The sequence below is a fragment of the Sinohyriopsis cumingii genome, chromosome 12 (assembly GCF_028554795.1).
Source record: "Sinohyriopsis cumingii isolate HCF-2022 chromosome 12, ASM2855479v2, whole genome shotgun sequence".
Lineage (NCBI taxonomy): Eukaryota > Metazoa > Mollusca > Bivalvia > Unionida > Unionidae > Sinohyriopsis > Sinohyriopsis cumingii.
In genome coordinates this window covers 20520128-20536086 of record NC_142972.1, presented here as the reverse complement: position 1 = coordinate 20536086, position 15959 = coordinate 20520128, and the positions used below count along the sequence as shown (strand labels likewise).

At 35.1% G+C, this 15959-nt stretch overlaps 1 protein-coding gene across 1 annotated transcript in view; it reads right to left on the bottom strand.

Moving 5' to 3' along the window:
* Nucleotides 1-15959, bottom strand: part of LOC149786066 (dynein axonemal heavy chain 5-like) — a 101608-nt gene that overhangs the window by 23822 nt on the left and 61827 nt on the right. The window contains exons 19-22 of the mRNA XM_089978111.1: nt 15519-15635; nt 15041-15152; nt 12218-12348; nt 7454-7513 (exon numbers count right to left, since the gene is read on the bottom strand). Of these exons, the coding sequence (XP_089834237.1) occupies nt 7454-7513; nt 12218-12348; nt 15041-15152; nt 15519-15635 (420 nt within the window). The remainder of the gene's footprint in view (nt 1-7453; nt 7514-12217; nt 12349-15040; nt 15153-15518; nt 15636-15959) is intronic.

Sequence of the window (15959 nt, the reverse complement as noted above, 5' to 3'; positions counted from 1 at the left end):
GATAGGCCCATTAGGCAGCTGAATGGCTCAAAACTCATGGGCTTTAATTTTCATGAAAGACAGTTCCCCATCAGTTTCTTACCACTGCTTCCAACAAACAAAAGATAGCTGTTAGCAATAGTGATTCCTCCTTCAGCAGGCTGAGCGAGGCTGCTGAAAAGAGGCCAGCGTGTGATACTATGGGTACTAGAGATCTAGCCTTTCATTCTAGGGATTCCTGTGGTTTCACCAGAAGGCAATCCAAGGTCCTGGTAGAAATACCCATTTGAGCCACTAGAGGGAGGGTTAGCAGGTCATGAGACTTGTACCTAGAAGCAGCTACCAAGGATCGTCATGTTTGGTGGGGGCATAGGCCAACCCCTACATTGTCTTGGCCCTTCTTAAACCTTTTAGAGCTTCTTGATCATAACCATGCGAGGAAGTAGTAAGAGATTGGGTCGAGAGTTTGCCCCAGAAAGTTTTCCCAAACTAGAAATAATTGTCAAGTCACCAGAACCTGAAGGTTTGGCACAATAGATAAGTAAATCTCATTTACCACTTTATTGAACAACCAAGATTCATTCTTCTCTGCTTCCTTTACTGAAGGAAGAGAATGGGCAAGGGACCTGAAGGGAGGGGATACCATATCAGCCTGCTCTGTGTTAAACTTGTTGGCTTCAACGAGGACAGAAAGGTCATCTTCATCTTGCACTTTCTCATGGGAGGCAGGACTACATGACCCAATGTCTCTATTTCAGGGCAGACTTGATGCAAGGAGAAACTTGAGCTGGTAACTCTTCACCCATTTAGAACCTCCCTTGGAAGGTGGACCTCTAACCCTGTCTCTGGAGAGACTTAGGTAATCCTACTCTGAGACCCTAGGGAGACAGAGAAATAGAACCTGGAAAACTCTGACAAAGAAAAAGATACTTTCTTCCTCACTTTGGTAGGTTTGTTGATTCTCTGTGATATCCCATATTTCATCAGACCAAGGGCTACAAAATGGACAGCCTTCCTCTCACATTGAGTGCAAGATAAACAAGTTGGGATGTCCCTGAGGGACCTCCTGTAGCTCCACTTACCCATACCTTGCTAAGACATTGTTCCCAAAATAAAGATGCTGAAAAGAAGATTTGTTACTCAAAAAACATCCAAGTTAGTATGTTCCAGGTAAGGCATGGACTAAGTCTAACACTAACATAATTTATTCAGCAGAAGGACATCTTGCAGTGGTATTTGATTTCACTAAGATTAAATGATAAAAGGGAAGAAATACTCAGGTTCTAGACAAAAACAAATACAGAAAAACAAACAAACAATTAAACAAGCCAACCAGGCTTATATACTTCAAGGGACTTCTGAAAATAGTGAAAAACCAGTAGGTTATGATTGCTAATCATAAGGAAAAAAGATTATAAGAAAGCCTATCTGAAACTAAAACTGAAAAAGAAACCATGTTCAATAACAAAGCACAATAGTTTACCATGTTTACCATGTACAAAATTGTCACAATTCATGATATAGCTAAGATGAACCAAACGATTGGCAGGTGCATTCATAGACTGCAAGGATAGGTTAATTTAAATAAGATACCTACCCTTGGCCTCTTAGAAATTGTCTTTAGATAAAAATACAACTAAACTTGAAACACTAACTCCCTCAAAAGAGGGTAAAAAATACAAATTTAAATGCCAGGATGTACACTGTGTATGAAACAAAATGTCTAAAATTCTCTCAAGAGAACTTAAATAAACAGTGATAAAAGTTGATTAGGGTATAATCCAGAGGTTTAAGAGGAACTAAACACACAAGACAATAATTTGCTCATTGACCCATAAAGTGGCAGCTAATTTTCTTTATGTATGTGAAGTTGAACATTACAAACATTGTGACTGAAACAAAAATGAAGAACATCAACAAGCATGTTGTTGTTGTTGTTGTTGTTGTAGAGTTTAACACCATTTTTCAGCACACGATAGGATATGCATGGCAGCCAGTATTAATGGTGGAGGAAGAACCCGGGAAGAACCACCAAACCAAGTGAAGCTACTGGCAAGCTTTTTTACATACCCACATTGGCTGAATCCTAGACTCGAACCCACACAGACAGAGGTGAGATGGCAGTGATCCGTAACGGAGAGCGCTTTAGACCACTCGGCCACTCGGGGCCCCTCAGCAAGCATGCAAAATATGTGTGGGATTCTCCTGCAGGGGTGATCCAGTATTCTAGAAGCATCTGGTACACCCTAATGAGAGAGCAGATGTTTCCTTGTTTGGTAGCAACAGGTTGTTGTTGTTGTTGGTTTAACGCCATTTTTCAGCACACGATAGGCTATACATGGCGGCAAGTATTAATGGTGAAGGAAGAACCCGGCAAAACCCGAAAGAACCACTGACCCACGAGAAGCTACTGGCAAGCTTTCTCACATACCCACATTGGCTGAATCTGAGACTCAAACCCATGCAGACAGAGGTGAGATGGCAGTGATCCGTAATGGATAGTGCTTTAGACCACTCGGCCACTTGGGGCCCCCGGTAGCAACAGGTAAGATATTACTTATTTAAAATTGTCATGATTTAAGTTAAAACATTTCTTGAATGTTTTATAATCATTAGGACAGGAAAATCTAATTAGGCCAATGGAGAAGTTTGAATAAAATCATTAATGATTTAAAAGCATGGAAATTCTTTTGTTGGAGATTTCCTAAGACATTGGGGAGATGGAGGAGGAGATTCATAAGATATGGGGTGATGGAAATCTTTCAAGACACTCATCGATGGAAATCTTTTAAAGACATGGGTGATAGAGATTCATGATACATGGGATGATTGAGATTTCCTATGACATCAAGTGATGGAGATTCCTAAGATGTGTGGTGATGGAGATATTCCTAAGACATGGTGTGAAGGAGATTTCTTAAGCTATCAGGTGATGATTTTCTATGACATTAGGTGATGGAAATTTTCTACGACATGCAGTGATTTAGATTCCCTAAGACATGGGGTGATGGAGATTTTTTGTCATATGGTCAAAACCCCAACGTAGATTATTTTTCTCACCCAATATTTTCCTTCAAAGTAAAAAGAATTCTGCACTAGTGTTCATGTCCAATGTTTACATGCGGCGCATGAATATAAATATGTTATTGAGGGCTGTGGTGATACTGTTGCGTCCGAAGTACACAGTTTATATGCATGAGCAAATAAATATAACAACATAAAACATCGCATAATAATAAGGTATTATCACATTTAATATATGGATGTTATATGAAATTGACAATAAATAATTAATATTTATTACAAGAAACTGTTTCATTTTCATCAGCTCCAATTTTGAAAAGTTGTATTGTAAATAATAAAACAATATTGGCTACTCAGCTCTACTGTAGTTATACCTAGTACAAGCTGTAACGAAGAGTAACATCTTTCTTTAGATTATTCATGGGTAATTAGAGATCTGTGTCACTATCATATATAACTATTCTTTTCTTTGGAGGAGGTGAAACTGTGTGTGACATACTTGTGTTGTCCTTAATACTGATTGTAAAATTACCCCCCCGTGTATAATAGACCCTCCAAAAACGGACTCTAGCAGATAACCATGTGCTAAACTTTCAAGTTCACGGATTCTTTGAACATTTATTTTTCTGTCCTGGAAATATGGCAAGTGCTACAGTGAAATTTGCTTATGGATTAATGTGTTGATGGATAAATTATTCCTTCTGGCTGGTAAGTGTATTATTTGTCATTAAATATTGTAGGTATATTTTTGATTCAACCAGGGCACAATGGAGATGCTTAACAAAATTAGAAAAAAGCATGTTTTATATAACACTTCTCTGGCTGTTACTAAGTTTTCCATAGTTATTAAGAGAGTAGGGAGGCTATGAAGTGTATAGGTCTATATTATATATGCATCGATAAGTGTTTTCTGTTATATTGTTCATTTCACACAGCACTGAGAATTTTATCCTATCTGTAGCACAGTCATTTTCAGGTCAGCATCATTAAATGTAGCTAACAGTATATAATTTGTTTCACACGAAGTATTTAAAACTAGTTAGGTAGCTTTAGCTACATTTAATGATGCTGATTTAAAAATGTACTGTGCTAGGCCTGCATATAGGATAAAATTGACCATGCTGTGTGGAATGAACAAGCTTAATACCAAAAAGCTCGACATCATATGCGTTTGTCTCTCTTGAATTGTTTTTGTATAGTGTGTTCTCAAAGATGGATTTAACTTAAGTTACTATGTTTTTGTTATATATTTGTTGCTGTTGTTGTTTGATTTTAGTACAACTACATCAGGCACAGCAGAAGACAACAAGGTTTCTTTTTTTTAAAGTAGTTCTGAGCGCATGGACACCTTGACTGAGATGACTGGTCTGAGATGACTAGACTGAGACAAGAAAAGTAAGGTTAGCAAAACAAGTAGATTTCTCTATCGCATGGGTGAGAAAAAGATTTCTTTAGAGATGGGGTGCTATAAATTTCCTAAGACAAGGGGTAATATAGATTTTCTAAGACATGGGTAATGGAGTCTTCTATGAAATGGGGTGATGGAGATTCCTAAGACATGGGATGACGGAGATTCCTAAGACATGGGGTAATATAGATTTTCTAAGACATGGGTAATGGAGTCTTCTACGAAATGGGGTGATGGAGATTCCTAAGACATGGGATGACGGAGATTCCTAAGACATGGGGTGATGGAGATTATTTTGTCATATGGAGTGATAAAGATTTCTTAAGAGATGGAGTGCTTTAGATTTCCTAAGACATGGGGTAATAGAGATTTTCTAAGACATGGGCAATGGAGTCTTCTATGAAATGGGGTGATGGAGATTCCTAAGACATGGGGTGATGGAGATTCCTAAGACATGGGGTAATACAGATTTCCTGAGACATGGGAAAATGGAGTTTTTCTAAGACCTAAGACATGGGGTGACGGAGATTCCTAAGACATGGAATCATGAAGATTTTCCAATACATGTACATGGGGTGAAGGATGGAGATATTTCATAAAACAAAGGGTGATGGAGATTCTCCAAAGAGGCATGGTGATAAGATTTTCAAAAAGTCTATGTCAACTAAGAGTAATGAGATTAAGAGATGCTATTGACATGTGTGTGGAAACATCAGTGTTTGTAACTGGCAAATGAAAATTTGAAACAAGATACTAGAAATTGTTGCTATACTTCACTCATTTTATAATATTCAAATGAACTGTGTGTACCCATAAAATATCCCTTCAAGAAGAAGAAAAGTCAAATAAATTAAAACTCAATATATGATTACAATAGATTTTATTAATATTATTAAAGTTGATTATCATAATAACCACTTGTTTGTTTTGGACAAAAGTATTGTCCCCCACAGGGAGTGGATAATTGGCATTTTACTGCATTTATAAAAGATAAATGGTATTATTTATTTAAGAGCTAGCTCTGTGAAATTCAAGATTGTTAACCTAATGGTTGATCATTTACCATATTATCTCCTACCAAAGTTCATGCTAAATGGTAGGCCCACTCCATACTTGAGAATAAAAAAGTAATTTTACTTTTCGAAAACTTTTTCCAATTCCCGTCTTCTTGCAGAATTGGGGGTGAGGTGGTGAGTGGGGTTGGACTTATCGCAAAGAAATATAAGAAACCTTGTCTAGAAGATTGGTGGACAGATGTGATAAAAACAGCAATGGATAATGTGGTGCATGGTGCCCAGTGCCTACAAAATGGCATTGTTGCATATAACAATACAGAAATAAATCAGATAACTGAAATCCTGGGATTGGAGACAGAACATGTAGAACAAGAATTAGCACCACATATTAGGTACACGATCTTAGTACTACATACTATTTAACCATGTATAACACAGGCCAAACTTCAGACAGCACATACCTAGATCTGCCACCATGATTGAATAATGTTTTGGCACAATGCAGTCCACATTATTTGCTTAAAAGCTTTGTTAGAGTGAGTATCATAGGCCCTGATCTGCTGTTACATTATGTGACAGCTGACTGGAGTCTACATCTTTCACTTTAGGGTGTGTTATACATGACTAAGTACAGCTATGTGACTTAATTGCAAACTGTCATGAATTAAATGGTCACATGAAAAATGACTTTTTAAAAATATTTTTAGTGAAGATTATGATGCAAGCTTATATATACCTTAAGTTTACAAGTTTAATATAAAGCTTTTAAGTTGTGCATGCTTAATTCACCAAATTATGTATACCTTAAATTAGTATGATTGGCAGCATTACTATAAAAAAGTAATAAGTATAGCATATGCAGCATTTACCATTGTAATATATTTGTCATTGTCTTAAAAACTACAGATATGGTGAGCAATGTGCACCTCTATTCATTTCAGCCTTTACCTATGATGGAGAATAATCCATAGTAACAAAAAAAAACAAACAACATAATTCTTCTTAAAATAGTGTTAGCATTATGATTTGTTGACCCTAATATGTACTAAGTTTCACATCAGTCACAAAAAAAACTTCAAGAGTGGTTGCATTCACAAAATCTACCTTACTCTGCATCCATCTCTATTAAAGTTCAATATGGCAGAACTAGTTTCTCTTACAAAAATTCTGTCATACACAGCATCCAGCTTCAAGTCAAAAAGAGTAATAACTCTTGCAAAATCACAGGAGTACAACAATTTGTAAATATGTGCATCTTTACCTGGTGACCATAATATGTATAGTGATCCATTTTAAAAAAAAACTATAAAAAAACCATAGGACTAGCTATCCTAATGAGATTAACTGAAGGATGAAAGGGAAATAATGCCAACAAAAATTATGACAGCAAAGCGATTTGTTAATGTGACAAACATTTACCAAGCTTTAAGGCAATCCATAAAAATCTGTGGGATTGGCTGCACTAACTAGATTGTGTCCTATACTGCATTGGGTTATCATACAAAAAGGGCAATAATTCAACAAAATAAAAAGAATAGGAAGAATGTGATTAGTCAATATGCACATATTTAGGTGATGAATATAATATTATCAAATTTCATGGCACTTTATCAAAAACTGCTGCACAGACTAGGTGTCCTGATAAGATTGTGTCATACACTGCATCAAGTCATAAGACCAACACAAAAAATGACTAACCAAAAATTGCAGGAACAAAGTGATTTGTTAATCAATACATCTTTAAGTGATGATGATAATATTTAACCAAGGTTCAGGTCAATCCATTCAAAAAATGCAGGACTAGTTTCACTAATGAGTGCTGGATGGATGGATGGAAAGATGGATGGACACAAGGATTACTCAATAAGCTAGTTATATATAAAAGCAGTGCTATAAAAATATGAAATATCTGCCTCCAATCCCAAGATCAACTACATGAAATATATGACATATATGACATGTCAAGAACAAATGCATATACTGAGGTGTGTTTCATGAGCCTTGAAAGGTCATGAAATTTGCTTGCCTGGGAAAATGGTAGAGCTATCTGTCTCTCCATTATAGCTGCAGCAATGGTTGACTTAAACTGTTCATGAAAATTATGTAATTGTTTTAAATGAAATATAATACAACATAGATATACTTTTTTATTAGAACTTGAAGATATTTCTTCCAGATGCACAAGAATAGAATTAACTGTATATACCTGTGTGTAATGCACACCCAATCTCAAACATCAAAGAAAAAGATTTCATGTCACATAATGCAGTGGTAGACCAGATCCTAATCAAATACCAGTGAAGTTTTCTCTAATAAAGGACAACTGCTTCCACATATGATTTCAAGGAACAGCATAATGTTCCAGCACCCAAACCTGGCTGGGTATTCAACTCCAGCTCATTTAACTTCAAATACAGCCTTATTAAAAGTATTTAGACATCACAAGTCTGTGTCATTTTTATTAAGTCTTAAACTTTAATGTAAAGATCACATGCTTTCAACATCTAAACCTGAACAGTGTTACAAAAGAAAAACAAGAGTCCATTGAAAGGACTATTGCTGTATGTACTGAAACAAATTTCCAGGAATTTTCTGATATTCTTGAGTGATAGGAGTTTCATATTAGTTATTATTCTTGCCACATTGGATGCAAAATTGCATCATTTTCATTTAGAACAGGGATGGTCAAACTACGGCCTGCCAAGGGCTTTCATGCGCACTGACTGTTTATGTTACTCTGTTTATCAAATAAATGTGCTTCTTTTGAAGTTTAAGTTTAAGTTTTCAAATATTAACAACTGAAAATTAATATGATGTTATTTAGAAAAACCTTTTGTTTTTGCTATTTCAAATATTAATTATTTTACTTAATGAACTATGTGGCCCTCGACAAGGTGTAAATTTGTGTATACGGCACTTGCACTGGAAAGTTTGCCCACCTCTGATTTAGAAGAAACTGGACACCATTAGAAGATATTTGGTGAAAATACCATAATAATATGACCATCCATTCTGGAGAATCAATCATACAATTTTCAATAAGTTCATTGTGACAGAAATATTTGAGGTCAGATCGGTACTGGCACCAATTTATTTCAGGAACAACTAGATACCATAGTGAGTCTTCTTGTTAAAACCTTATGTCAATGTGACTTTCCATTTAAGAAGAGAAGCAATATCAAGATTTTCAAGATGGCTGCCATTTATGGCCACAATGGATGTCAGATTGGTACTACTGTTATTAAGTACCAACTAGACATCATAAGAAGGCTTCACATGAAAACCCAATGTTGATATGACTTTCCATCTAGATAAAGTTGAGATAAGATTTTTAAGATAGCTACAGTGGGTCCATATCGGATATCAGATCAGCATGATATTTACTTAGGAACAACTAGATACCATAAGAAGCCATCCAAAGAAAATCCCATGCCAATATGACTTTCCATTCAGCAGGTATAACAATAATATTTTCAAGATGGCTGCTGTGATGGCCATATTGGATTTCAGATAGGCACCTTTCTGATTTAGGACCATTACCACATCATAAGAAGTCATTTAGTGAAAGCCCATGGCTGAAACAACCATCCATTCAGGTGGAGTATCAATAATAAGATTTTCAAGATGGACTGGCAGCATCATTTTCATTAAGGACCAACTAGACATTAAAAAAGTCTTTTTTTTTGAAAAATTCATGCTGATATGACTTTCCATTCAGGAGGAGTAGCAAAAACAAGATTTTCAAGATGGCTGTCATGGTGGCCATACTGGACATCCAATCAGCACCATTTTTATTAGTGACCAATATGGTCACTGTAGTGGCCATATTGAATGTTCAAGTAGAAACATTTTCATTGAGGATCAACTAGCCATCATAAAAAGTTTTCTGGAAAAATCCCCATGCTGACATTCAGGTGAAGTAGTAATAACAAGATTCTGAAGATGGCTGTCATGATGGCTATATTGGAAGTAAGACTGGTGCCATTTTAATCCATGATAAACAAGACATCATAAGGAATCTTTTAGTGATACCTCATGTTGATATGATCATCTATTCAGGATTAGTATTACCGGCAATACAAGAGTTTCAAGATGGCTACTGTGGTGGCCATATTGGAAGTTTGATCAGGACCATTTTCATTTATAGCCAAAAACATCATAAGAAGTCTCCTGGTGAATCCCATGCTGATATGAATATCCTTCCAGAAAGAATAGCTATAATAAAAGTTTCAAGATGGCTGCCAAAGAAGTCATATTGGATATCAGATCAGCACCGTTTTCTTTAGGGGCAATTTGATATCATAAGAAGTCTTTTAGGGCAAACCCCATGTTGACATGACCATCCATTCATGAGGAATAGCAATAACAAGATTTTCAAAATGGCTGCAGTGCCAGCTATATTGGAAGTCTGAGCAACACCATTTTTTTTAGGACCAACAAGACTTTGGGACAAATGTATGCAAAATTTTATGGAAATCTTCCAATTAGTTTAGAAGGAATAGTGATAACAAACTTGTGCTAGCAATGGAACTATGATGACTGATGAGTACAGGCCATCCCATAAGCTTTCCTGTTTTAAGTAGAGCTAATGAAGAACTTTATTGCCCTTCATAAACCTAACCATATGCAACTGGATTTCATTTTCTAATAACTACCAATAACCAGTCAATATCCATATTTGTGAAATAAAAACAGATCACTAACCTACATAAATTCTGTTTCTTCAAAATATTGTTTCATCAATTAAACATTCGACTGTGACATCTAGAGGCTTTTTTCATTTGCTTCATCATATTAAACTAAATATTGGACAATGTGGCTCACTGGTGTCATCTATATCATTATACCATGACGAAGTAACTCCTCCTGATTTCATGAATTGGGTTTGGATGTTACATTTTTAACAATATTCTGAGTTAATCAAATATAATTTGAACAAGTCTTAAGCTTATTCATATTATTTTGCTGACTTGTTAAGTTTTTTTATGTTGCAGTAGGTATAATTTTGCCAGTCACATTAGTGTTAGTGTGGGCTACAATAAACCTAAAATTATTTTCCTTACTGGACAAATATTGTATAAACTGGTTTCATATACATGCAGTAATTAATGGTATACATTATCAAACAATTAAAACAATAGTAGGACATAAATGTCAAGTTAAATATAGATGGGTGGTCAGAACATTGGCAGATGCAATCAAAGCATGCATGCCTGCATTATGTAATCATCATTTTTTGCAAGTCAATAGTGTCAGATAAGTGTACATAATACTATCAATCATGCAGACACTTGAGACTCAGTCAATAGTGGCAGACAAGAACAAAACACTAAGAGAGACAATAGTGGCAGACAAGTGACCATGATACTGCCAGTCAGACAGTGAGAGACTTTACAACACAGTAGTAGCAGACAAGTGTACATGATACTGTCAGTCAGACAATGAGTGACTCTACAATTCAATACTGGCAGACAAGTGTACAAAATATTATCAGTCAGATAATGAAAGATTCTACATTTCAATAGTGGCAGACAAGTGTACAAAATATTATCAGTCAGATAATGAGAGATTCTACAATTCAATAGTGGCAGACAAGTGTACAAATTATTAACAGTCACACACTCAGAGAATATATGTGTCAATAGTGGCAAACAAGTGTATAAAATCTTATCAGTCAGCTTTTTTGTTGCTGTTGGGGTAAATGGAACTTTTAACAAATGAATGGCATATCATGCTGAGGTAATGGGATCTAAGCAACTTACACAAAGGCAGCTTAATGGGGTTGGTCTTGGCAGGTACTGAACCAGCAACCCTTGGATTTTTACTCCAAGCTCATTCAGCTGAGCTACTATGGTTCCATCAGAAACTGGGTCAATAGTAACAGGCAAATGTACCAAATACTATCATTCTGGGACTGAGAAATTTTAATAATTGTTAAAAAAACCCTAAAAATCATGTTTCGCGTAGTCTGGTTACATGAAAAATGGATAACATCACTAAAGCCGTCCAGATTTGGGTGCCATGACATTAGACCCTGATCTACCAGTACATTATTTGTCCGTATATCTGGATCTACATTGCAATTAGAAGATCATCACACACAGGTATACAGTCAATTGCATGTCTTATTCTAAATATGGCATATTTAAATCTTATCTGCAGTTATTACAATCCCTTATACTGTGATGAAGGATATCTAAAATTCTAAACTATCTTTCATATTGATAACAATTTCCCAGCAAAAAGGCTTTATTCCTGTAACTAAAGTGACCTCACATTATAGGTAATAATGATGATGGTAATGAAGATGATGAAATTTTTTTAATAATAATAATAATAATAATAATAATAAAATAATAATAATAAATGTGAAAAATAATGTTCAATTGTGAACAACTTACCTCCTTTATGAATAAATCATGTGCCTTTGCATTATGACTGACTTTCTATTCAATATTTGTTAATAATAATAAAAATTAAATGATTGATGGCAATTATTTATTTGTAATTAATCAATGACCTTAACGTAGACAAATTGACTCTCTAAAGTGCATGGCTAAATTGGGTACTTTTGCATTACAACATACTCTGTATTTCACAGTTGTTAATAATAATAATAATAATAGTAATAATAATAATGACTTTATTAAAATAAGTAACACTCAAAGCTAGCAATACATGCTGATTTACCCTGTGGTCCTCTAGTGGTGAATTTCCAGTATTTGCAACATACAGATCACACACACACAAATGTACACACACAGAGAGAAATAATAGCAACCCTGCTTACCTCCACACTAGGATGTAGATGGCAGGCCTCAGGAACCTCCAGGAAGTGATAACCCAGACCATCCAGTGCCTGTATCAGGGAGTTTAGCCGCACATTGGGATTGAAGAAGGCTGCAGGATGCCTATACTTCACTGAAGGATGAAAGAAAGCTATTATAGACAACTGTTACTATTATATTACGTGCTAAATCCCCTAGTTTTACAAGTCTACAGCTTTGAGGTTCAATCTCAGCATAGGCTAGGGTTATGGTAGTTGCAGATCCACTGTCTGGGAACTTCAGTTTTCTATCTATTATGCTTTTTTAGATGTCATACAAGGAGAAAAAGTGTTATGCAGTGTTAAAAAAATTGACTAGAATAGTGCCTACCATTTCTCCTTGATCTAATGCTTTCAGCCATTTATCAATCAAAGATACAAGTGCAGTTTCACAGTAGTGATTTTGTCAAAAGTCAGACTGATTATCATGAATAAGATAAGTGTTCAAATAGTTGAGAAAAGAATCATGTGCATGTTTTTCTAGTAATTTGGAGAGACAAGGAAGGATAGAGATGAGTCTGTAGTTATTTAAATTATCTTTTGTTCCCGCTTTATGCAAAGGTGTACCTGTGGCAGTTTTCCATGTTTGTGGAAATTTATTAAACTTAATACTTTCATTGCAAATACTCTCTACAATTGCAGGTGCAGCTACCTTTAGTAGCCTTGGTCCAATTATATCTCGTCCTGCAGCTTTACAATCATCCATTTTTAAAATATATTTCAACACAAATTCTGGACTCATTTCAGGAATTTCAAACTTTATATTGGTTGGTATTTTTTTGCACTGAAATGTTTGAATTCCAGATGATCAGATGATGTTCTGGATTCTTAAAATTTTTTCACCAATTTGAACAAAAAAGTCATTAAAAATGTTTGTGATGTCAGTTGGATTATCAGTATAAATGCCCACATGATTAAGGGATAAAATTTCAGTTTTACTCTTACATTTCCCTGCACCAAACTCTGTAAACACTTTCCAGATAGCTTTCGGGTTATTTTGGTTTTCATCCAGTACATTTCTGTAGTGCGCTTGCTTGGCTTGAAATATCATTTTATTAACTTTATTCCTCCAAACTCTATATTCAGTTTGATTTCCTACTGAGTTTAGTTGGTCTCTTTGCTTTATAGGTTCTAAAATTTCTGGGGAGATCCAGTCTGGCTGGTGGTCTTTCTTTATCCTGTATGTTTTTAAAGGGGCATGTTTGTTCACTAAACTGATGAACAGATCTGTCCAAGTTTCTAAAACATCATCAACATCTTTGAAGATCTGGACTGTATTTAATGGAATCTGTTTCAGATCTTCTAGGAATTTAACAGTATCAAAGTTTTCAAAAGATCTATAAGTAATGGATTTATGAATATTACTTTTTTATATTTGCCACTGACTTTAGAAAAATTGCAAAGTGGTCACTTATACCAATCTTCGGAACCATTACTTCCAAAACATTTTCTTTTGTATTGGTATAAATGTGATCTATAAGTGGTTTAGAGGTAGATGTTACTCTGGTGGGTTTATTTACTAGTTGCTCCATACCTAATGAAGCAATAACATCCATTAAATTCACTTTTATTTGATCATTGAGAAGGTCTCTGTTTATATCGCCTAAAATATAAAATTCTTTCTCTTCATTTGAAATTTTAACTATTTGAAGTTCACAATATTCACATCAATAAGTATGTGATGGCGGGGGTCTGTACACAAAACCTACTAAGTAGGGCTTAGCTTTTTCTGGAGTGATCTGTAGCTGAATGGATTCTATTTCCTGTATTCCTAGGTCTGATTTTCTCTCAACATTGTTTCCGAGAGTCCCAAAAAATGGATATTATTATTTGGTGAGGTTAGCAGTAACTTCACTTGATCGATCATTCCACAAAAACCCTGAATATTTAAATGACTTATGTGTAAACCCTTACTAGAAATTCCTAAATTCATGAAATTAACATCAGTACTATTAGAGGCATTCAAGGAGACATTAACAGTATTAAAACTATGTTCACAGTGATCATCATTACAACTATCATTACTGTATAAAAACTTAGTTTTTCCACAACTGCATTTTCTACTTTTATAATCATTGTATAAATCTGAACTATCAGTCACATTTGAATATATACAAATAGCTGGTAAGTTTCCACATTCAGAACATCTATCAGCAAGGGGATCAAATCTGTTTTGACATGTTCACATAACATCTTGCTTTAAGCTGAGATGCAAAACTAACTTCAGTGAATATATGACAGTACTGTAAATATATGATGGTTATAAGATTAATCTATGGTATTTTATAAATAATCGTTGAACATTCAAGTTGATAATATGGATTACATCCCTTTGCTGGATCACTCATATTAACCAAAACAATGTACACTGTACCAGAAATCATTGGAGTGCATCCAATAAAAACTGGTCAATTAAACAGCAACTGACCTATGGCTAAAATGTGATCAGGAAGAATCAGGTATGGTATTGACTGTAAGTGTGCTATGTAGCCAGTGAAATGTAAGCTCTTTAATTGTTTTCTTTTCTTTCATGCTGGGGAAGCAGAAAGTACAAGCATAATAATGCAGACATAATAATGACACCAATTATAATAAAAAAGATGCTATATTAGTTGATAACAATTTATTCATATCGTAACTGAACAAGAATTGGTAAAGCAATGTGACCTGTTTTTGATTTTGCTGTTTACATCTCATAATTACAATAATGCAGACAACAAAAAAAATCATGCAGCGCTAACATTTTGAAACAAACTTTATTTATGACTAATTTTATCTAAGACTTACATCGAGCCACCTCGAAGTCCTTTTTGATGGCAGTAGGTGAAATCCAGTAGTCCACTATAGCACTGAGGCTCTGCTGATCATAGTAATCAGTGAAGTAACTACCATAGACCACCTGGGATAAAATTGAAAAATATTCTGTCAAGATAGCTAACTTTCACCAAAGCATAAACTACTTTAGTCTGATAAATCAGCCCCAAACCTGTATTGGTATGTTTACCAGTACAGGTTTGGGGGACAATTTATCAGGCTTTAGCAACTTGATACATGTTGTGGCTACCTTAATTCTGTCAATGTATCATTCATGTAAGTAATAAGAATCTTCAACAAAATACCAGTGATTGTCATGTTTATTAATTTTTTTTACAGAAACAAAAGGCTGCTGCTAAAATTATTTTAAAAAAATGATCAGTAAGTTTAAATCTGTCTCACACACACACACGCATGCACGCACGCACGTACGCACACACACACATCTTACCTCAGAGAGCATGTAGCGTATACCAGTCCAGGATGTTATTCTTGGCTGTTGGCTACCATCTGCAGCAATGTAGTTGAGGGGTTCCTTGAATTCCCCTATCATAAAGGACAGTCCTTCCTGCAAGCACATAGAAACAAGATGACCCGAAGATGTCATGTTAGTACTAAAGATAAATGTAAATGACACAATTTACATTAGCATTAGTTTTTAAGAAATTTGTGAAAAATTAAAGTTGTTTAAATATTTTCATCAATAAAGACTTCGGACAGGAAGATTATGCTTATATGAATTTGCAATGAATTGTTAATATACTATACTTACTAATTAAAGATGAAGATGTGGTAGCACAGTTGGTACAATGTCTGACTTGTAATTGAACGGCTGCAGTTCTGATACCCACCAAAGCCAGCCTAGGTGGGCTGCCTCAGTGTGTCCATGGGA